Source organism: Marmota marmota, unplaced genomic scaffold (assembly GCF_001458135.2).
Source record: "Marmota marmota marmota unplaced genomic scaffold, marMar, whole genome shotgun sequence".
Classification (NCBI taxonomy): domain Eukaryota; kingdom Metazoa; phylum Chordata; class Mammalia; order Rodentia; family Sciuridae; genus Marmota; species Marmota marmota.
The window spans coordinates 22,804,199-22,826,863 of record NW_026000240.1 but is presented as its reverse complement, the minus strand read 5'-3'; the positions used below and the strand labels follow the sequence as shown (position 1 = coordinate 22,826,863).

At 33.0% G+C, this 22,665-nt stretch overlaps 1 protein-coding gene across 1 annotated transcript in view; it reads left to right on the top strand.

Annotated features, from left to right (window-relative positions):
- The window catches only part of Rasa2 (RAS p21 protein activator 2), an 88,625-nt gene that overhangs the window by 41,753 nt on the left and 24,207 nt on the right, over window positions 1-22,665 (top strand). Inside the window, exons 7-17 of the mRNA XM_048794508.1 lie at window positions 840-1,012; window positions 8,340-8,496; window positions 8,782-8,930; window positions 9,781-9,895; window positions 10,308-10,382; window positions 11,285-11,408; window positions 13,557-13,663; window positions 18,233-18,316; window positions 18,718-18,795; window positions 21,855-21,928; window positions 22,441-22,547. Coding sequence (XP_048650465.1) covers window positions 840-1,012; window positions 8,340-8,496; window positions 8,782-8,930; window positions 9,781-9,895; window positions 10,308-10,382; window positions 11,285-11,408; window positions 13,557-13,663; window positions 18,233-18,316; window positions 18,718-18,795; window positions 21,855-21,928; window positions 22,441-22,547 — 1,243 coding nt within the window. The remainder of the gene's footprint in view (window positions 1-839; window positions 1,013-8,339; window positions 8,497-8,781; window positions 8,931-9,780; window positions 9,896-10,307; window positions 10,383-11,284; window positions 11,409-13,556; window positions 13,664-18,232; window positions 18,317-18,717; window positions 18,796-21,854; window positions 21,929-22,440; window positions 22,548-22,665) is intronic.

The following is a 22,665-nucleotide window of genomic DNA, read 5'->3' as shown; positions in this document are numbered from 1 at the left end:
AAAAAAAAAAAAAAAAAAAAATCCTAAATTTAAATTTAACTGAAAAGGGAGAAGAACCAGCCTTACTAGACTTCACCATAGCAAATTGTTTAATGAAACTTAGAGGAAAATGCATCTAATTTAATCTGGATTATCTTTTCAAAACCTGATTTATTTGCAGAATATATTGATTTTGTAAACAAAGATTACCTAATTTTTACTTGTTTTATTTTTAAAATTTTTTCTTAATTTAATTGTTTCTTAAATATCTGGATCATAGCATAATGGATGGAAAAGCAATTATATCTGCGCCAATTTAGAAATAATTTTTTTATTCTTCTTAACATATCTGCTGACTATCAGAAATTTCAGTGAGGTAAGAAGATAATTCAACAGGTGCATGTGTTTGCAGTTTGTGATATTTCCTAGGCCTTAAATATCTATGCTGTTTTGGAAAGGGAAGTTTGGCAAATGCATGTGTAGGTGTGGTGTTAACAGTGTGTTTATCTAAAGGGCATATTAATCATGTGTTTAAAGTGATCAGGTAATATATTTTTCTAAATCATCAGTCTTTGTATATTGGTTATAATTGAAAAAGAAACTGTAATCTTCTGTTGGTTTCTTTTCTCAAATTAAACTTTGTTATCCTTATTGCTACAGGTTAAAATAAAGTGTAATTTTCAAACTAAGAATCTTGCGTGACTCATTTTAGACTATTTAGAATTGACACTTTTTGTGTTTTTAAATAAAAACTGCTGTAGTATTTTTCATTTCTAGTCTGGATAGTGAGATATATGGTAATGCTAACATCTCTTACTTTTCAGCATGTAAAATTAATGCTATAATACAAATCAAAGTAATTTGAAACCTTTGGTGTTGTGCATTTACTTAAACATTATTTGCCAAAAATAAAACCAGTTTTCAATTTCAGGATTGACTTGTGGAATAATGGAAACCTGGTCCAAGATGTTTTCCTGGGTGAGATTAAGGTTCCTGTGAATGTGTTAAGAAACGATACCTCTTATCAAGCCTGGTAAGAAAAACAAATATTATAGTGAACTCTGTAATTTAATCCTCTGTAATACAGTATATATGCAAATAAATGCTTACTGTAAACATTTTAAAGTTGCTATTGAATAAGCAAAAAATCATTGACATTAATTAATTTGGTTATGAATTCATGATCTTACAAATATAAGTACTTCAATGGTTTTATGACTTGACCTGTACTCCTTAGATAAAAGAACTGAATCATCCAGAATTACTTTTTATGTTTAAAAATGAAATTTTACAAACTCTGAGAAAGTGGAGAACATAAAACATTACATGAGTTGCCATGTGAGAAGATACTTGCTCAGAAGTAAACATCTATAGCTCAGAAGCTTTATTATCAATCATCGGAACTAGGGATATTTGAAAGCAAAGGGTTTATTTGGGGGTGTCAGTCATTCGTGAGAGCTAACCAGTGATTTTCCTTCACCACACTATGTTGAAATGCACTGTGGATAGCCCTGATGTTATTTCCTGAGTTTCTAGGGTCTCGATATTGTCGAGCTGATTCAAGTAATACATTTTATTGGAGCTCTGGGGGCTCAGTAATGGCTACAGTATTATGTTACCTTTTCATGACTCTGTCGGTGACACTGAATTGATGCTAATTTCCTTCACAGAACCAATGGGAAACTATGGTTTTTTCTGTCTCCAGCACTTGAAAAAGCATCTGTATCTTATCCCTTGCAGTAGGCTGCCCACATCCATCATGCTAGACTTGAGTCTCAACTGAATGTAAAATGAACATGCCTTTTCTCATTTGCCTTTTTAGAGACCACTTTTTAAAAAATGGTATATTTTTATTTATTTGCAGAGTACAATATTTTAATTCAATACATGTGTATAATGTATAATGATCAAATCAGGGAAATTAGCATTTCTCTCTCTTTAAATATCATTTCTCTGAATTGGAAACCTTGAAACTCTTCTCTAATTGTGGTGAAATTTATAATAGATCATAGCTGCCCTATGGTGCTTTATAACGTTAAAACTACTCCCCTAACATCTGTATTTTTGTACCTATTATCTACTGTGTCTCTATACTCTCTCTCTTTCCTGGCCTTTGGTGACATGTGTTCTGTTCTCTGCTGACATGTGATCAACTATTTTAGCTTCCACAAATGAGTGAGAACATGCAGCATTGGTTTTTTTAATGCCTGTGTTGCTACGAACAACAGAATTTCATCCTTTTTCTGATAGAATGTCTCTAAATGGATGAATGAATTTTTAAAATGTGATATATATATGAATATTATTTAACCATAAGAACCACATACTGAATGTTTAGATATTTCTTTTGGTCATGCTTTTCCTTGTCTGGACTATATTGGATTCTGTTGTCTTCTAACACTTGCAGATTGATTTTTAAACTTTTCATTTTATTTTTCCTCTACCTAATGCAGATATAAGATTTATTGGTCATGATGGCACTTTATATGATTTCCAAAATGCATCCACAGAAGGAAAATAATTTAACTTGGTCTCAATGAAAAATTGATGAACATTTGGGATTCTTCACCCTCCTCCCACAATATCTTTTTCCGCCTTCCACAAAATAACATACATTTTAAAATGAAAATTTCTGAACTCTGTCAAGTTCTATACAGAAGAGAAAAATTACTTGTTTTGCCTCCCACAGTCCCTCAATGAGCTTCAAATATGCCACATAGCCTGTATTTTAAGAGAGGTAATCTCCAGACATACTTTCCAAGTTTAGCGAAACTTTGTCCAGCTACCTCTGTAGGTTGTACAAACTTTAGCAGATAGAAATTAATTTTATTCCTGTAGATTTTGCTTTTTGCCAATAGTATAAATATTTTAAAGTAACTTGCCAAAAGTACTAAAGTTGATATAGCATAAAACAGAAGCATCTGCTAATTTGTTTATACTGACATAGAAGTAAGGAAGTATAAAAATGTGAATGATATTTCCTTTTAGATAGAAACAAAACATTTTGAATTGTAGAGCTGTAGCATCCCCTTGTGGGGTTGATGGTAACTGCTTTAAATACTCCAGAAAAGCTTTGTTTACCTTCAGGATTTCAGGCATGCCTTCTTATTTCCATATTATTCAAAGGGATAGAATAACTGTAGTAGTTCACTTCTGTTGTTTGAAAAGTCTCAGTTCACTTTCTTTTTTCCAATAATTTCTATTAGTATTTGTCTGTTTAAGTTTCTCCTAACACTGACTTTTGATGGTTCTAATTTAATTTTATTCTGAAATTATAGTATGACGACTCAAGTTACTCCTCCCTTTCTTGGTTGTTCAGTTCCTTAGTAGTGTTATGTTCTTAAGGCTGATACTTTGATCAAATGTGAGGATTATCTTGGTACTTTTACTATATTGTTGGTTTGGTTAGTTTTTACTTTTCTCTGTGTAGATAATAGAATTACAACATAAAAAGATATTTATATCTTTTTTTATCTCAGGTCAAGTAAAAATCTGTGTCCTGCTCCTTCCTCCCAGCTACTCAGCTACTCAGTTTCCCACTTCTGAGGTGACCATTGTTTTGAAGTTTCTGAAAATGTTTTGTATATATAAAAAACAAAACATAATTTTTCCCCTTTTTTTACATAAATAAGTAAACACTATATTCTGCAAGGCACCTTGCTTTTTTTACTTTACAATATAACATCAGTATAACAATAGAACATCAATAAGTCTTTGTTGACTATTGATGGTGATTAAGAGTATGGACTCTGGAACCAAACTGCCTTGATTCAGTTGCACTTCTGCTGTTAACTACTTATAACCTTGAACTCAACCTGTCTGCCTTTACTTTCTGTGACTATATAATGGGATACTTTCTAAAGTCGTTAGGAGAATGAATGTTGTTAACAGTACAGTAACAGGCAAGGCCTTTGACAATGGGTGTAAATCATGCTATCATGGTTTTTATTACTGCTTTACTATTCTCACCATTATTCCAAAGAAATGCACATAGAATTTCTGCATTTTTTTTTTTGCATAATAGCCCATTGTTTGGAATGTTATAAGTAAAGACAACCTTAGGGATAATCTAGTTCATGTCATTTCATTAGTTACCTCAGTATCAGAGAATTTAATATTTGCATAATTTTTCATGTATAAATTGATATAATAATTTCCCCCAGGTGATCCAAAATATAAATGGACATTTAAAAATAGATATAAATATCTTTTTATGTTGTATTTTTTTTATTTTGAAAGTAATATTCAAATAGTAGATAAAATTAATGATTGGGTTTTTACAAAGTAAGCACTTTATACATAATTTAAAACTAGATTAGTGCTTTACTTGAGATTGTCTGGTTTGCCAATTTGGGCACTTTTTGTCCTCAAACACTTTTTTTTTTCTGGCCTTGTTTTTTTTTAACATCTTTTTACTACTTGAATTTGGAAAATGTAAAGCATCTTTCATCCTTAGTAAAATATTATTTTAAATGTTTCAGGGGATGGGCAAAACAGTGATGTTTGAAAGGTTTTGTTTTGTTTTCAAATATTAGAAGAGCTACCTCTGAACAATTATTTTTCAGCTTATGCGTTATGTACAAATAATTGTAATTTTGGTTTGCTCCCTAAATTTTAACCTTATGGCTAAAATTTTTCAAATGCTGATGTTTTTTTCCTATTAAGGGGCTATCAAACCTGTTAACTTTTAAGAGCATAGAATTGCTTTTATGCCTCTGTAATTGTGAATGAAAAAGATAGCAATGGAATGCCACTTTCAGTTAATAATTTTTCTTTATTTAATGTTCTTTCTCATTCTTTGAAACTGAATTATTTCATTCAGAAGCTAAGGAAAATATACTTCAGGGTTTTTTTGCCTTTTTTTTTTCCCCTTATTTGTTCTTTCCTAGATCTTAGGCCTATCAGATATCTCCTATTTAACAAATCTTGAGGCTTTTCTCTTGAGCTCTAATTAATACATATTGCATGATTCATAAGCATCCTTCAGGTGATTTACTAAATTGAGCTTTTGTAATATTTTCAAATAATAATCATATATAGTTATATAAATAACTATGTCATTCATATATGAATATATATTTAAGTGGGAATAGTTATATTATATTAACATTTACAGTGTTAACTGTGTGCCTGGCACAATTCTAAGTGCTTTGCTTATTTAACCTCTTTGGGGCTGTTATAAGGATTAAGTCAGTAAGGTACTATTAATACCCCTTGATAAACAGAAGAGGAAACAGAGAGAGATTAAGTTGACTTGCCCAAAATTACATAGCAGGGATTTTAACCAAACTATCTGACTCCAGTGTTTGTGCTATTAACATATTAGAATAAATTTATACTTTGGCATACTTTTGAATATGTTTAAAATTCAGAGACGTCCTCTGTTTTAAGCTAGTAGCAATGAGTGACCCTTGTAAAATATTATTTTAAATGTTTCAGGGGATAGGCAAAACAGTGATGTTTGGAAGGTTTTGTTTTGTTTTGTTTTCAAGTAGACAGAGATGAATTGTTTTTGTCTATAGGGATTTCCTATCTGCTAAAGAAAACCCAAGGGGGCAAATTTGAAAAGTGTCAGGAGTGAGCCCTTCTGGAGTTCTTGAGCATCCTGATATAACTCCCCAAGTAATTTGGAGATAAGGAAATAAATTTGCCCTCTGAGTAAAATTTCTGTAGAACAAACCTAAGCAAAATTTATTTTGACTGTAGAATGTGGAGTAGAATGTGGAGACATTGTTTGAGATGGATAGGTGCAGTCCCAGAAAGGCAGACCCAGTTGTAACTGAGTAAGCGGTAATACAATTGATGTTATTCTACTGTGTCTGGAAAACACTAGTTGCAGACATGGGCATAGCCCATCCAGGCACAGTAGAGGAGGAAGCAGCATCTGGCCTAGAAGCATCACTATTTCTTTGGCAAGACTAGTGTCTAGCTGAGAGATTCTTAAGACTATTTAACTCTTCTTGTGTCTCTGTACTTAACACACCAGCTTTTTGATAATTTGCTTTTCCATATAGTTTACCTACAGGTTAAAACGACATATATATTAGTTAAAATAGGGGATATAGATGAAAACACTATGGTACATGGTGAAATTTGTTAAAGCCAAAGGGTGAGTGCCTGGGAGGTGCTAGAGCAGGTGGGGGGCGGGGGGGAATGTTCATTATTACTGTTAGCACTCTTTTGTCTATGAATGAACATTTCCATAATAAATAATTCCATAAATATTGGCTGCCAAATAATGCAGGTACCTATGCCACTTGGCCATTGTATTTCTTTTCATAAATTTATTAAGCTTCTTCAAGTATATCAGGCTTTGCACTCCATTTTTGCAGTTCACATTCACTTTTAGATATGCTGATAAAGCTAGATGCTGGAATTTGCAAGGCTGCAGAGACTTATCCTGGATTGTGGGAAATTGACCAAAGTTATGTCCTTGTCAGGATGTTTCATGATCAGCCAGCTGGACTTAGAGGTCCTTCAGTCACCTTTGCTAACAGGCTTTTTTCCAGTTATTTTTAGCCATATCTTTACATCAGTGTTTCTCAAATCAGAAAGTGATTCTGAAGGTTGATCTTTCAAGATAGGAATTCCTCTATTGGGGGGTCTAATAGAAGGGTAGTGACACAGTTTCTATAATTTCTTCTCCCTGTAATATCTCTTTGTCTTTTATATTTTGCTTGGTTGATTCTGTGGTTCTCTTTTCTGTCTTAATGATATCTTTCTCAAAGCTAATAAGCATTCTATTAAGTCCTTCTCCGTTCTATCTTTAAATAAGTTAGTCCAGTGGGGGAAACCATAGCTGATAAATATAAAAATATCAAAACTACTGAGGTTCCTTTATAAAAAGCATTCCAACTAATAAGTGAAGCGGAATGATAGAAATATAAAAATTACAATAATGATTAATTTTGGTGGTTAATGACTCTAGATAGTGATCATCAGTGGCCACTAAAATCCCCAAAAGAGAAAGCAGATATTAGTACCGCTTGGTGGAACTATACAACACTACCAATGAAGCATTCTTGCCCAAACAACAAGCCTCTATATCTAACTACCAATATATAGGAAATACAGAGAGGACAAAGGAACATCCCAAATGTGAAGAATGCTTCAGAACAGATCAAAGTACGTGATTCTTGTGGGGAGTGGAAGAAATCTGTAAATTAAAAGAAACATGAACACTATTAATGAATTATCATCTGTATACCTTTTTAGGTTTGAACAAATTATATAAAACTATTTATGATAAATTTGTAAGAATTTGAATCCTAAGTGAATAATGATGGTTTTTAAAGTAATGCATGAAACTATAAGATACCTGGAAATCATTTTAAAATAATAAAGCAGGAGTGAAATTGGAGAGTACTGAAACAAGATTAGTCTTGAGCTGGTAACTGTTGGAGTTAGGTGATGAGATACATGGAGTTCAGTGTACTCTTTGCTTTTATATGCATGTAAAATTTCCATGATAAAAAGTTTTTTTAAAATTTAGATTTCTGGTTTTGAATCCTACAGCATTCTCTCAACTTGTAAACATTTCTTTCCTGAGGTATTTAAAGTTGTGTCTGTTTTTGCATATAGTTTTTTGTTTTTTGTTTTTTGGTTTTTTTTGCATTTTACTTATAAAAACTATGTTGGTATGATGTCTGGAAAAAAAACATTTTACTATAATTATTGTTACCCTTTTAATAATATAAAAAGCTATTTAAAATCTTTAATCACTAACAAAGTCAAAATTTTTACATATAGAATTTACTTTAAAACTAGGTCACAAGGCTAGGGGTGTAGCTCAGTAGGAGAGCACATACTTAGCATATGCAAAGCCATTAGTTCAATCCCCAGTGCCAAAAAATAAAAAGCAAAAACAAAGTCACACTCTCAGTATATTTTATCTATTTCATCCAAATGCTTCTTTCTTAAATTTAGTTTGTCAAATTTCAAAATTTTATTTTTGACAAATACATTGAATTTAAGTAAGTTTTACATTTTCTTTCTAAAATAGCAAGCTAATAAACTCTTTAACTAATCCCTTTGAGATCTTAATTTTTTATTTTTCATGTTTTTATTTCCAGGATAAAAATCTACTTACAGCTTTCTAGTGCAATATGTAATCTGTATCAAGCCTCCTAGCCTAATACTAAGAAGTGCCCTAGCTTTAACTTCTGGGTTGACTTTTCAGTGTGTTTATTTATTTTATTTGGGTGCTGGAGACTGAACCCAGTCCTCATGCATACTAATCACATACTCCACCACTGAGCTAAACCTCCAGCCCTAGTTTGTTTTTTTAAGCTTAATTTATTTACCTAACTTGCTTGGATGCTTGTTACCAACGCATGGAATTGATTGTATTTTTACTTTAGGTACTTGCTACAGCCACGAGATAATGGAAACAAGTCATCCAAAACTGATGACTTGGGATCTCTTCGATTAAATATATGTTATACAGAAGACTATGTGCTTCCTTCAGAGTACTATGGTCCTTTGAAAACTTTGCTGCTAAAATCACCAGATGTTCAGGTACTTTAGAAATTTTCAGTATATGATTTAATATAAAAAAAGCCAAGCTAATTCTGAAATGATGAAGAAAAGGTATCAGAGTGTCAACTTTTTTGAAAAAGTGTATTTATCTGAACCAGAGTATTCATTGCAATGTATGCAGATTTATTCTCTGATAAAAATTTAGGAAATTAAATTTTCTGTAAACAGATACATGAACATTTGAATTCTGTTTATAAGTTAGTGATTGAACATAATTATGTTTTCTTGATTTTGTGCTTTTTTTCCTACCTTTCTGTATTCTAGCCAATATCTGCCTCAGCTGCTTACATTTTGGGTGAAATATGTCGAGATAAAAATGATGCAGTTTTGCCTCTTGTACGATTGCTGCTGCACCATAATAAACTTGTTCCTTTTGTCACAGCAGTGGCGGAATTAGACTTGAAGGATACCCAGTAAGAATTATATTTTATTAAATGTTAACTATGTATCATTAAAATTGGACCTTAGTTTATGCTGAGTTGTTTCTATGGTCTGAGTTCTTTTGTATTAACCAGCCCTACTATATAATTTGGCTGAAAAGAAATGCATAGGAAATAGCAAAAGCCATTCCTTTTAGGTTACAGACAAATCCACAATAGTAAGAATAACAACTGATAAAGGAATTTTTTTCACACAATGAAATTCTTTGTTACTGTTATTAATCAGTATAACGATTCACATGTCACAAATAAACTACTAGGACAGAAGTTGTTTTGCCCCATTTTCCATTATGTGGAACCCTTATATGCAAACATGACTTTATAACAAGTAACCAGTGGTTTCCCAGTCCTTTCAGAGTCTATTTTATGGGCATGTAAACACACAGAGACACATTGTATTAGTGTCTATTTTATGGGCATATAAACATACAGAGACACATACAAAAAACATTGTATGTTTTTGGTTCATGAACATGATTTTTTTCTTTTTGCTACCTGAATTTTCACATATTTTTAGAAAGTAATTTTGGTAAATTTGAAAAACTAATAGTAGCAAGCTTTTCTTTTTTAATATTTTTTTTAGATAATGGAAATATCTTTTTTTTAATTAATTAGTTTTATTTATTTATGTAGTACTTAGGATCAAACCCAGTGCCTCACACTTGTTAGGCAAGACCTCTATCACTGAGCCACAACCCCAGCCCCTGTAGTACCAAGCTTTTAAGTAGATGGTAAAAATTTTCTGACCAGAGTCAAATATGTCATATGGATTTTACAACCTTTTTTACTACACTGATTTCACTTATTTCTATTTCTGTTTCAGAGATGCAAACACAATTTTTAGAGGAAACTCTCTGGCTACCCGATGTCTGGATGAGATGATGAAAATAGTGGGAGGGCACTACCTGAAAGTAACCTTAAAATCTACTCTAGATGAGGTAGAGTGCACTTCCTGTAATGATAGCCCCTGGCCTTGTTACAGTTTCTCTTTCAACAAGTTGTCTGTGGATGGGAAGGATCTGTCCGTTTTATTGAAAGAATAAGGCTAAACACTTGAGAAGTGGATTATTTACCTTAATTTCAATGGATTTTTACTCAAGGCACATTATAGTGTAATCTACATAAAGATTTGTTTTTGTAGTTCTGTTTTAGCTAGAGTTTCAAAGATATGAGAAATACTTTTTGATATAGTTCTTTAGGAAAACTGTATACTTTTATATATTATCTCTGGATGGGGGCTTTCACCTTTGCTGCAGTTTTAATTTTTATCATTAATTTATCAGAGAAAAAATTATTTTCATTTTGTCAAATTATTTAGAAAAGAACACTGACTGAGAAATTATTTTCCAGATATGTGAATCCTCAAAATCCTGTGAAATTGATCCTATTAAATTGAAAGAGGGAGATAATGTAGAAAACAATAAGGTAAGTTCTTATCATGCCTGCATTAAAAATTGGGTCTTAATGATGCACCAATCTCCCATTATGTTGCATTAATGCTCTGTGAAAGGAAGCAGTGCTGTTTACTTTTGTTTACTTTTGCATTAGCCTACTATTCATAGCATCCCCTAGGACCAGCTTTTGTTTGTTTGTTTGTTTGTTTGTTTGTTTGTGATACTGAAGCTTGAACCTAGAGGTGCTCTACCACTGAGTTATACCTTCATATTTTTTTAATTTTGAGACAGGATCTCACTAAGGTGCCCAGACTGGCCTTGAACTTGTGAGCCTTCTTAGTCTCTGGGATTATAGGCATTTTCCACTATGGCAGGCCCAGGATTAGTTTTTAAGAATTTTACGTCAGTGGTTTCACTCTGTTTTTGTTTCTGATTATCTCATTCTTGGTTTTAGTAACAGTTGTGGAGCTAGGCTATATCTAGTTGCAGCCTACATTCTGACTATTCCTTGCAGGTCAGACTAATAAGGCTAAGTAGCATATTGACTTGGTCAGTCAATATTTTTAGTTGCCTCTGGGAAACTTATATATTAGGGTTCACAAGTTTTCATTGTTGTGAATAATAGTGTCACATTGTCCTGTTGTCGCATATCTTGAGTTATTTCCCTTTCCATCATTTTATTTTCTCTAGCTTCCTATGAAGTTTATTCTTATGGTCACCTCTTATGCCTAACAAGTCTAAATTTAATTGATTAAATTAGGTCAGACTGTTAATTGCCCTTTAACTGAATGAGATTAGAGAAGGGAAACAGGGTTTTAGAATACTAGATAGTGACTGTCCAGTAAGTCTCATTTTCAGTGCATTTTTTTTCCCATAAAGATTGTTGAAGAAGTGTGGAAGTCAAATCTTAATGTTTCCTTTTAAATTTTGCAGGAAAATCTGCGTTACTATGTGGACAAGTTATTTAGTACAATTGTAAGATCAAGTATGAGCTGCCCCACTGTAATGTGTGATATCTTTTATTCTCTGAGGCAAATGGCTACTCAGAGATTTCCTAGTAAGTGCCTTATTTTACTAACTATAGCATTTGATGTACTACATTTTTGGTAGGAATTGTATGTTTTTGGTTTGTGTGAAATGTTTAAGATTCATAGGTACAGTTTTCTTTAGTTTTTGAAAATAATTCCTGCTTTTTCCTGAGACATCTGGTTTATTTTTCTTATAATCTCAAAACACATAGTCCATTTAGTTCAATATAATGGCAACTTTATTATATAAAGAACAATTCAAATCAAGAAACACAAAAATTTAGAACTATAAGTAAACCTACCATATGCTTATGAGTTTGTTAAATATAACAAAAAAATCTTTGTTATTTTAACCTTCTTTTCTGGATGCATGTATTCAAATAGTGATAATTTTTAGTTCCATACAGTTGACTAGATTTGACAGTTTTGAGAATGCTAAGGTTTTGGTGGTGAGATGTTTTTACAGAAATGGTCTTTAACATTGGAAACATTTCAGCTATGGACTGGGGATGTAGCTCAATGGTAGAGTGTTGCCTAGAAAAGTATTATGTTAAGACTTTGTTTGGAAATATTTCATAAAATTATAAGTTTCTCTTGTACTGTCAGTACTTGGAAGAACTCTTAATTTCAGTACATCTCTGATATGTAAATATACTGGCTATAGCTGTCTTTCCAGATCTGTATATAATGGAGGTGAGGGAGCTACTTAAATTATCAGTCTTTCCCAGCTATGTGAAACTGTAAGTTTATTTCTGTAGCCAAATGAAGAGATTTTGCTATTTTATTATTTTAAATGTATATGTTTATCTGCCCTGTGCTTAATTTACTCAGTACTAAAGTGGTATGGCTGAGTTGTCTAACTTGAAGATAAGTTCAGATCTGGATATCTTGGCTATTTATAGTAAAGACATAAGCATTAACCTCAAATAAATATGCTAAATTTAGTCCTTATAACAAAAATAAAGGGTATAGAGACATTAACATATGAGAAGATGAAATGCTGAGTCAGTTATATTTTTAAAATAGTGAATTAGATCATGCTAACCATAGTAACTATTTAATGAGCTAACAGGCACAGTGCTAGCCCAGAGCATCCTTTCAACACTGCTTGAGGTGATTACCACTCCTGTTAGTTAAATAATGAACCCAAGGTCAAGTGAGATTGAGTAAGTCTCAAACCTGGGCCTTGCCTACTTCAAAGCATGGTTGCTAATCACTGTACTCTAACTGCCCAGTGATCTTGGCCTTAAATCTGTTTATATAAATGATCTAAAACACACCTTATGATTTCTTTATAATTTCAACTGTATCCCTTTAACTATCTTTTTGTTGGCATCACTATTATTAGGTCTTCATATTGTCAGTCTACCCCAGTATTGGTAATTTTGTTGCTATGAAATATTTTCATATTTTCTCATTTATTCTTACTACCCTGGGAATATGGATGGAGAGTAGACAGGCAGCCGGGGGCTGGGGGGTGGAGAGCAAGTATTATTAAAGAACAACAAATTAAACAACTTGGTCGTGGTTATCTGTTGAGTGATTTATAAAGAGTTAAAACTTGACTCATACCCAGAGATTCTTTCTCTCACCACCTACTTCTCTACCATCTGATTGTCATGTTAGGTGTTTAGTCTGAAACAAATGCTGTAGATGAATGATCAAAGCCACCAGTAGTCTTCAGTTCATCTGCATTTTAATATGAAATGTTGATAGCTTTTCAAAGTAAAGATGTCTGACAAATTGTTTTTAATTATTCAGAAATCTTGATATCAGCAAGATTTTTAGGGAGGAATTAACAATAACCTAAAACTGAAAGGGATTTCAGTGTTACCACTAGGCAGTGCTAGATAACTACTTTTATTTTTGTTATAGTTTCAAGAGTTACTTCTGGTAGATGAGGAAGGAGGTATTTTTTTCAAATTAAAATCTTTCTAAAAGCTTAGTGGCTTTGCCTTTCATTTTCTTGAATATTATTTCTTTCAGATTATTTTAGGCATGTAGTGTTCTTTTAATTTAGTCATAATCATTACTATCATTTCTTCAACTCAGTTCTTATTAGACAAATTATATTGCTCTCCAACTTAGTTTACATGTTTTTATGCTTTTTTACTTTATCATCTTTGTTTTTTAATTCAGTGTTTTGTGCATGACATTTCACCATTTTTTTCCTGCAGATGACCCTCATGTTCAGTACTCTGCAGTGAGCAGCTTTGTATTTCTTCGTTTCTTTGCTGTAGCCGTAGTATCACCTCATACTTTTCATTTGCGACCTCATCATCCAGTAAGTGTTCTTCTCAAAGCTTTATTCCATTTTTATTTATTTTTAGTAAAATGAAGGAAAGATAAAATAAGCCAATTTCACTTGACTCTTGTTTTCTTATAATTGATACTTAAATTTACTTGACATTTTTCTTGGCCATCAGCCAATCTTTTAGATAAGATTAAATTTTTTACTTGTTAAGAGATGTTTTTTTTTTTTTTACAGGAGTGATAAAATTCTGAAAATTATTGGTGATGAGCACAAAGGGGATTCATTATATTTTTCTCTCTGCTGTGTGTGTTTGTAAATTTTCATAATACAAGGTTTTTTTGGTTTTTTGTTTTAACCTCATTAGTTACAGATTTCATTTTGATTGTGGTGGTGGTTGTTTTGAGTGGTTGTTAACAGAAATTGTTTTACTAGTTTATTAAAATACTTTAGTCTTGTGGATATTTAAAAATCTCAGAGAACTCTAAATAGGCTCATTTAAAAAAAAAAATTTAAGTTGTAGATTTAACCTTTATTTTATTTATTCATTTTTAGGTAGTGCTAAGAATTAAACCCAGTGCCTCATATATGCTAGGCAAGTGGTCTATCACTGAGCCACATCCCCAGCCCTTCATTTTTGAAAAATGTAGGATCTTCTGTTGGAACATAATTTGGTAGCTCCATATATTACTTTTTATTTACCTGAGGTAGTATTGTAAATATATGAGATTTAAATTTTTTAAAGCTTACTGTCTTTTTGTTCTGAAGCCTTATTTATAGTTGTAGATAGACAGCATGCCTTTATTTTATTTGCTTTTTTTTTTTTTTTTTTTTTTTTTGTATGTAGTGCTAAGAATCGAACCCAATGCCTCATGCATGCTAGGCAAGCACTCTGACACTTGAGTCACAGCCATAGCCCCCTGAAGGTCTTATTCATATAATAAATAATAGCATTTATTTAGTGCTTACTTTCTGCTATGCCTGTTCTAACTGCTTTAGTTCTCCTAGTAAGACTTGGAATAAATTCTTTTATCACACCCAGGTACAAGTAAGGAAATCACAATACAGTAATTTCTTTAGGATCACACAATAAATAACTGATTAGATCTTACTCAATTTGGACTGAAATATTCTAACTCAGTCTTCAGTCTGAGTTTTTAACCCTGTTTCTTCCAGCCTCTAAGATAGACATTAAGGACTTGTGCTGTATTAAATATTATGCTCAGTACTGGCAATGCCCTCAAGAATTTCACAGTCCAGAAGAGTTGCTTATTAAGTAATAAATACAATGTAGGGAAGACATGTACGTTTTAGAGTTAAACTGGGTTGAGTAATCATTCTTTCTGGGATAGCTACATGACCTTGGCTACTCATTTAATTTTGTGAAAACTAAATAGAACCACGTTGCAGTGACAGCAACATACCCTTTCTTCTCAAAGGACAAATGTTCTGCATAGTCATAACACAGAGCGGGCCTTTGTTCGCAGGGCTGTCCTTTCTGTTTCCTCTGTTACTTAAGTTATACAGACCTCTGGGGCAGTGAAACCTTGGTAGCAGCATTTTGTACACAAACAGAACTCCCACCTCTGAACCCGTGGCTCTGTCTTGTACTTAGACTTGGAATTCCATATTCCTGTAACAGATGTTGAAATTAAATCCTTTTAATCATAGACTGTGTTTTAGGTCACTATTTTCCAATAAGTATTCCAAAAAGACTGCTTCAAAACTGCTATATAATTTTATTATTTGCTTTTATCTCCAATTTTATTGCAATTTTTTCTTTCTTTCGTCATTCCTGGTGAGGCTTGAACCACATTTCTGCTTTTTTTTGAGAACCTTTGAGTCTAATTGTCATTAACAGGACAATACTTATGATAAACAATCTAAAACTCTATACATAAATTTAAAGCTAGCTTAGTACCAAGTAAGGAGTTTAGATAGGTTGATTCTGCTATAGAAACTTGAGAGCAGGCAATGAATGATCCCAGTGACCAGCGATGATGACATTGTCAAGACCAGTATTGAGGGGTACCGAGTAGTTTGGAGAACTGATGAAAAGTTGGTGGATTTTATACCTAGAAATTCATTGAATTGTGAGAAAGTATTTTAATAGAGTAGAAGAGAAGCAAGTCAGATTGCAGAAGATGAAAGAATGAGTAGATAGATATAGTTTATCCTAGAAAATATATCAAAAGTGAGCTTTCCCTGCTGCTAAAAGACACTGACAAATTCAGGAATATACACATGCATATGCGTGTTTGTGTGTGTGTGTGTGTGTGTGTGTGTGTGTATGAATGATTTTTTTTTTAATTTACGGATGATATTAACAGTGACATGGTAGACCACTTTTGAGAAGTTTAACAGCAAAATGAAGAAAAGGACTATCCTTCTCTACTGCCATTCTCTCATTAATAGCTCCTTTTAAGACCCAGCCAAGGCAGACTTTTTTAACCTGCTAGTCTGGTTGTATGCCTGTCTTGTGCCTGTAGTATTGTGTGGCTCTCCTAGTCATGACATTTTTCATGCTGTTGTATGAACATCTGTGTACAGTCTTCACTTGTGGGCTATTAATACATGAAGAGCAGAACAGGAATATGTTCCAGATTTGTGTATCCTAAGCACATGGCACAGTGTCTAGGACAAGTAAATGCTCAAGTGAGTGAGTGAGTGAATGATGAAAGATGGTGAGAGCTTATCAAATGATGAGTGTGGTTTAAATAGAGGGAGAAATTGAAGAGAGAAGGGATATACTACCAGATCAATATCCCATAGGATTCAGAAAGAGTGTCTTTAAAAGAAAAAGCAGTAAAATAAACCTTGGAGAAAAGATTGAAAGATCATGGTGAACCATATGAAAAATGTTTCTGTAGACCAGAAATAGACAAATAATAGCACTTTCATATGATTTAACCTAATACAAGGAAAAAGGATAGGAGAATGGTTACTAGGTTAGTTTGGGGTGAGAAATTCAACGTTTTAATTTAATAAATGTTATATAGCATCTAATGAGTGCCAGTGGCAGGATGTGTAGTAGGTGCCATTGAGTAGGTAAATCCTGATCATCTGTGACTCATCTGTGAAAAATTATAGTGAGGGGAAAATTTAGTACAGCTTATACAGAAAGTACATCAGGGAATCAACAGCAGCCAGAGTGATATAATTGTCAAACAGTATGGAAGACCATGTTGATGTAAATAAGCTTCTGCTGTTCTGAAATTGAATAAAATGTTTTGTTCCCTTTTACTGATTCAAGGAAGAAGTAATCTAAACCACTGAATTTAAAACAAAATTTGACTGGAAAAGTCTTAGTGAAATTCAGTTCAAAGTCAGTTTACCAGGACACCTGAAGAATATTACTTTCTTAAAAGGAGGAGAATTTTAGGGCCTTTCATAGACATAATGGAACCTGGGTGTTCCAACTAAAGTATTTTCTGATTAACCTTAATCCAGCTCTGTAACTGTTTTGTAAGTATCTTACAGAGGTCATTTCCCAGATAGTCCTTCTTTTCCAGATTGCCTCACATCCTGGTTTTTTCTTCCTCTTTCATTTTCATTGTGGGGATTTTCATTGTGCAGATTCTGTTTTCATTTCTGTTTTCACTGCCTGTTTTCATTGTGGGGATACTAAGAAAATTAAGGAATGTCAACTAAAAATTATACTTGTCTACATCTAAATTTTCCTGAATTTTCTTTTAATGGAAGGTATTGTTTTACTTTGAATCCCTAAAACAAAGAAAAATGGTCTGTGTCCTGGTGGGGTGTAGTTGATTCCATGGATATGTGGATTGGTGAAAACTCAGCAGGCTATACATCTAAGACCTAGTCACTTCACTGTATGTAAATTATATCTCAGTTTATAAAAATAAAGAACAATGGCTTATGAGAAGGGGCTGGAGAATAGCTCAGGGGTAGAGCTCTCACCTAGCAAGTGTGAGGACTGGGTTCAATCTTCAGCTCCACGAAAAACAAAACTCATGAGAGAACACCATTTGATCAATTTTATTTACATTTACTTTTTTCAGGTAGGCAGGCCTGTAAAAACACTCTAGATAATAGACCAAATAGTTACCTTCGAGTAAGATTCTAAGTGAATGGGGTGACTACTCATTTCCTAGTCTAGCTTTATGTCTTTACTTTCATGGTGAAAAGAGTTGATTGCAGAAGCCATATAAATTATTGAATATGCTAAATGGATTGAGCTCAGAAAATTTGGAAACTACTATTTTAAGTTATAAGTTAGAGAAAAGTAGATAACAGTCAACATTCCAAAAACGAATATGATTTGTCAGGTAGATACTTTCCATATTGTACAAAATAACTTGTTTATAGTATTAGTTAAATTATGGTTTTCAGAAGTAACACATCAATCATTAAATATAATTACTGTGAGAGGAATTTTCAATTACATGTGCCTTCTTCAGTCTCCTAATTCCTTAGTTCAGTGAGTTGTGTGCCGCCTTGTTTATATTATCTATGTTGGTGATTTGAATGAACTCTTTTGAGTCACTGTTTTAGAGACATGTAGCTCATTCACTCTACTTTTTATACAAATTGTGTTTCTTGAAAACTTAACGAGAATTTTGGTCTTCTTGAATTCTCTAGGATGCACAGACAATTAGGACATTAACTCTCATCTCAAAAACCATTCAAACTTTGGGAAGCTGGGGGAGCCTTTCCAAAAGCAAGGTGAGTCTTCACATATTTTCTTTTCACACTTCTAATTATTGTTCTATCTTATGATTCACCTACCTCCTTCCATATTAAAATCAAAACCGGGGAGGGGAAAAATTATATACACATAGATGCAATAGTTATCTTTTAGGTAGATGTTGCATCTTAGTCACCTATTAAAAAAGACAGTTTTACTCATCTTGACACACCTGAGGAGGGAGAAGTCCAGTAAGTAACTTCAGGAGCAATCTGGTTATCTAACCATCTATACCATCTTTAAAAGAAGTCCTCAGCTCCAATCCCTATTATCTGGATATATATAATCAAACCCTTTCAACCCTTAATCCTCAGCTTAAAATAAAGTCCATTATTTTCTTAGTTCTCTACTTACCCATAAATTCTCTGTTTTTTCTTAGTCAAGTTTCAAAGAGACATTCATGTGTGAATTTTTCAAAATGTTTCAAGAAGAAGGATATATTATAGCAGTTAAAAAGGTATGTTTTTTTTTCTGAAAATAATAGCATGTCATATTATTATTCCTAGGAGTCAGCTTCCAGTTTAAAAAAAGAATGTTTAAACTATCCATCAAAAATACTCTCCCCCACCACCACCAACTTTTCCTCTCATAAAAATCTATGGGTTTTGTAGTGGAGGGGGATGGCTTAGTGAGCGATAGAGCATCTATCTAACATGCACAAGGTCCTGGGTTTAATCCCCAATATTGCAAAAAAAAAGAAAAAAAAAGTCATGAGTTTTTCCACTAAAACAGTGTCTAAAGAAGTTTTAGGAACAGCTACTCTTGCCACAAATTATAAAATTTCTATAGTTAAGGTTTCTTGACAGTAACACTATTTGGAGCCAGATAATTCTTGATTGTATAGGACTGACCTGTTTTAATTATAGGATGTTTAGCAATATACCTGAAATGTCAGTACATCCCTGGTTTTCACAACCAGAAATGCTCCAGATGTTTCTAAGAGTCTCTGAAGAATAAAATTGCCTCTAGTTGAGAACCCCTGGTCTAGGGGTAAAGGCCTAATGTGCCTGTAATATAAGGGACATTTAATTACCATAGTAAAAATATATGAATTATTGAACATTTAATGAGTAACACATTTGTGGCAGTAACCAAAGGTATGTTACCAAAAAATTAAAATATTCAGATGGCTATAGTATATACCATCCTAACATGAGGGTTGAAACAAAAAGAAACTATGTGCTTCAAAGTTGAGAATGTTTTGAATGTCTTTAATTTCTTTAGTCTTTTTAAGCAAATATATGAAATACATTTTTTATTTGCTCTTTTTAGATATACACGAAAGTAGAGTATATTTTGACATATTATATATACATGGTGTATAACTACTCTAATTAGGATCCCATTCTTGTGGTTGCACATGATGTGAAATTACACAAGTCGTGTATTCATATATGAGCATAGGAAAGTGATGTCCAACTCATTCTACTGTCTTTCCTATTCCCCACTTTTCTCCTCTCCCTTCATTCCCTTTTGTGTAATCCAATGAACTTCTATTCTTCCCCTCCCCATCCTCCCTTGCTCGGGATTAGCATCCACATATCAGAGAGAACATTTGGCCTTTGGTTTTTTTAGGATTGGCTTATTTCACTTAGCATGATAATCTCCAGTTTCATTCATTTACTGGCAAATTTCATTCTTCTTTATGACTGAGTAATACTCTATTGTGTATATATACCACATTTTCTTTATCCATTGATTTGTTGAAGGGCACCTAGGTTGGTTCAATAGCTGAGCTATTATGAAATTGAGCTGCTATAAACATTGATGTGGCTGCATCACTGTAGTATAAACCAAGGAGTGGAGTAACTAGGTCAAATGGTGGTTCCATTCCAAGTTTTCTGGAATTTTTCCAGCAGTGTGGGACAATTGAGTGTACCTTTTCCTTCACATCCTTGCCAACATTTGTGGTTGCTGTGTTCTTGATAATTGCCATTCTGACTGGAGTGAGGTGAAATCTCAATTTTAATTTGCATTTCTCTGATTTCTAGAAATGATGAACATTTTTTCATATATTTGTTACTTCTTCCTCTGGGAAGTGCCTATTCAGATCTTTTAACTGTTTATTGATTGGGTTATTTGGTTTTCTTCTGGTGTTAAGTTTTTTTATTTCTTTCTATATCCTGCAAATTAATGCTGTATCTGAGGTACAGGTCGTAAAGATTTTCTCCCATTCTATTATAGGCTTTTTCATTTGATACCATTTTATTTATTGATTATTGATTTTACTTCTTGCACTTTAGGGGTCTTATTGAGGAAGTCAGTTCCTGTGCCCATATGTTAGAGTTGGGCCTATCTTTTCTTCTAGTATGTTCAGGATTTCTGGTCTTATACCTAGGTCCTTGATCTACTTTAAGCTGAGTTTGTGTAGGGTGAGAGATTGGGGTTTAATTTCATTTTGCTACATAAGGATTTCCAATTTTCTCAGCACCATTTGTTGAAGAGGCTATCTTTTCCCCAATGTATATTATTGGTGCCTTTGTCTAGTATGAGGTACTATATTTTTGTGGGGTCATCTCTGTTTCTTCTATTCTGTTCCATTGATCTATTTACTGTTTTGGTGCCAATGCCATGCTGTTTTTGTTACTAGAGTTCTATAATATAATTTTAGGTCTGGTATTGTGATGCCTTCTTGATAAGGATTGCTTTGGCTATTGCTAATTTTTCAAGATGAATTTCATTAGTGCTTTTTCTATTTCCATGTAGAACATCATTGGAATTTTGATGGGAATTTCATTGAATCTGTATAGCACTTTTGGTAGTATGGTCATTTTGACAATACTAATTCTGCCTAGCCAAGAACCTGGGAAGTCTTTTCATCTTCTAAAGTGCCCCTCAATTTCTTTCTTTAGTTTTCTGTAATTTTCATTGTAAAAGTCTTTCATCTCTTTTGTTAGATTAATTCCCAGGGAATTTTTTTTTTTTTTTTTATAGAAGCTATTGTGAATAGGATGGTTTTTCTAATTTCCCTTTCAGCTGATTTGTCATTGGAGTTTAGGAACACAATTGATTTATGAGTGTTAATTTTTTATCCTGCTTTAGGAGTTCTAGAAGTTTTGTGGTGGAGTATTCTGAGTCTTCTAAATATAGAATCATGTCCTTAGCTAGCAGAGATAGTTTTAGCTCTCCTTTTCCTATTTGTATCCCTTTCATTTCCTTCTTTTGCCTGATTGCTCTGGCTAGAGATATTCGAGGACTGTGTTGAATAGAAGTGGTGAAAGTGGGTATCCCTGTCTTGGTCCTGCTTTAAGCCTGTTGATATAATGAATAATATTTATTGATTTCCGGATATTGAACCAACCTTGCATCCCTGGGATGAAAACCTGGGGAGTTCTTATTCACAATAACTATATAATTTGGTATCTGTACCAGGACACTTTTAAGAGTAATAAGGAGTATAAGCCCATTAAGTCCTAAGTTTCCAATATAACCAATGGCATGTAAGTTAAACTGAATTTTTTTTTTTTATGATGTACCTTTTTGCATGGTGTAATATTTGCCCGTTTCTCCATTTAGTTCTTGGATGAAATTTCATCGACTGAAACTAAAGAGTCCAGTGGTACAAGCGAGCCTGTGCACCTGAAAGAAGGGTAATTGAATGAAACTAGACATGAAAGTTATGTTTCAGTGTAAACATTAAATACAAAGAGCATGGGTCTAGGAATGAGTTTCTGTTCTTATGCTAGGACTGCCTAGGTCACATTAGTCAGGTAGGTCACCCTCACTGTCCTTCAAATTAACAGAGGGCCACAACTCCCTGTCCATAATAATCCCATGTTGTTTCAGTGAAATAGGTATTAGAATAGTTAGAAAAAGTGACAGCGTTATTCAGTTTTAAAGTAAGCTAATCATGATAGGAAATTAAGGGGGCGATTCCTTATTTGGCCCTTTTTACTCTGTATGTAGCATAATTTTAAATACTGTATTAATTAAAGACTTCGTCTCCTAGTACCACCAAAATAAATACAAGAATCATAAATAGCAAAAATATTGTCATATACTTATTACAATTTTGCATGTCATTTAAAATTAAAGGATCATTCTTTGTTATGGATGAACCAATTGAATTTTGTAGCTAAATATTTACCTCTTGTTTTGACAGTGAAATGAATAAAAGAGCTCAGGGAAGAACTCGAATTGGAAAAAAGAATTTCAAGAAACGGTGGTTCTGCTTAACCAGCAGGGAGCTCACCTACCACAAACAGCCAGGTAGTTGTGTTTATGCTTTATTGTGGGTTTTTCCCTCCAGTTCTCAGTGAAGCTTTCCTTTTTGTTTCTTTTCTTTCTTTCTTTCTTTCTTTCTTTCTTTCTTTTTTTTTTTTTTTTT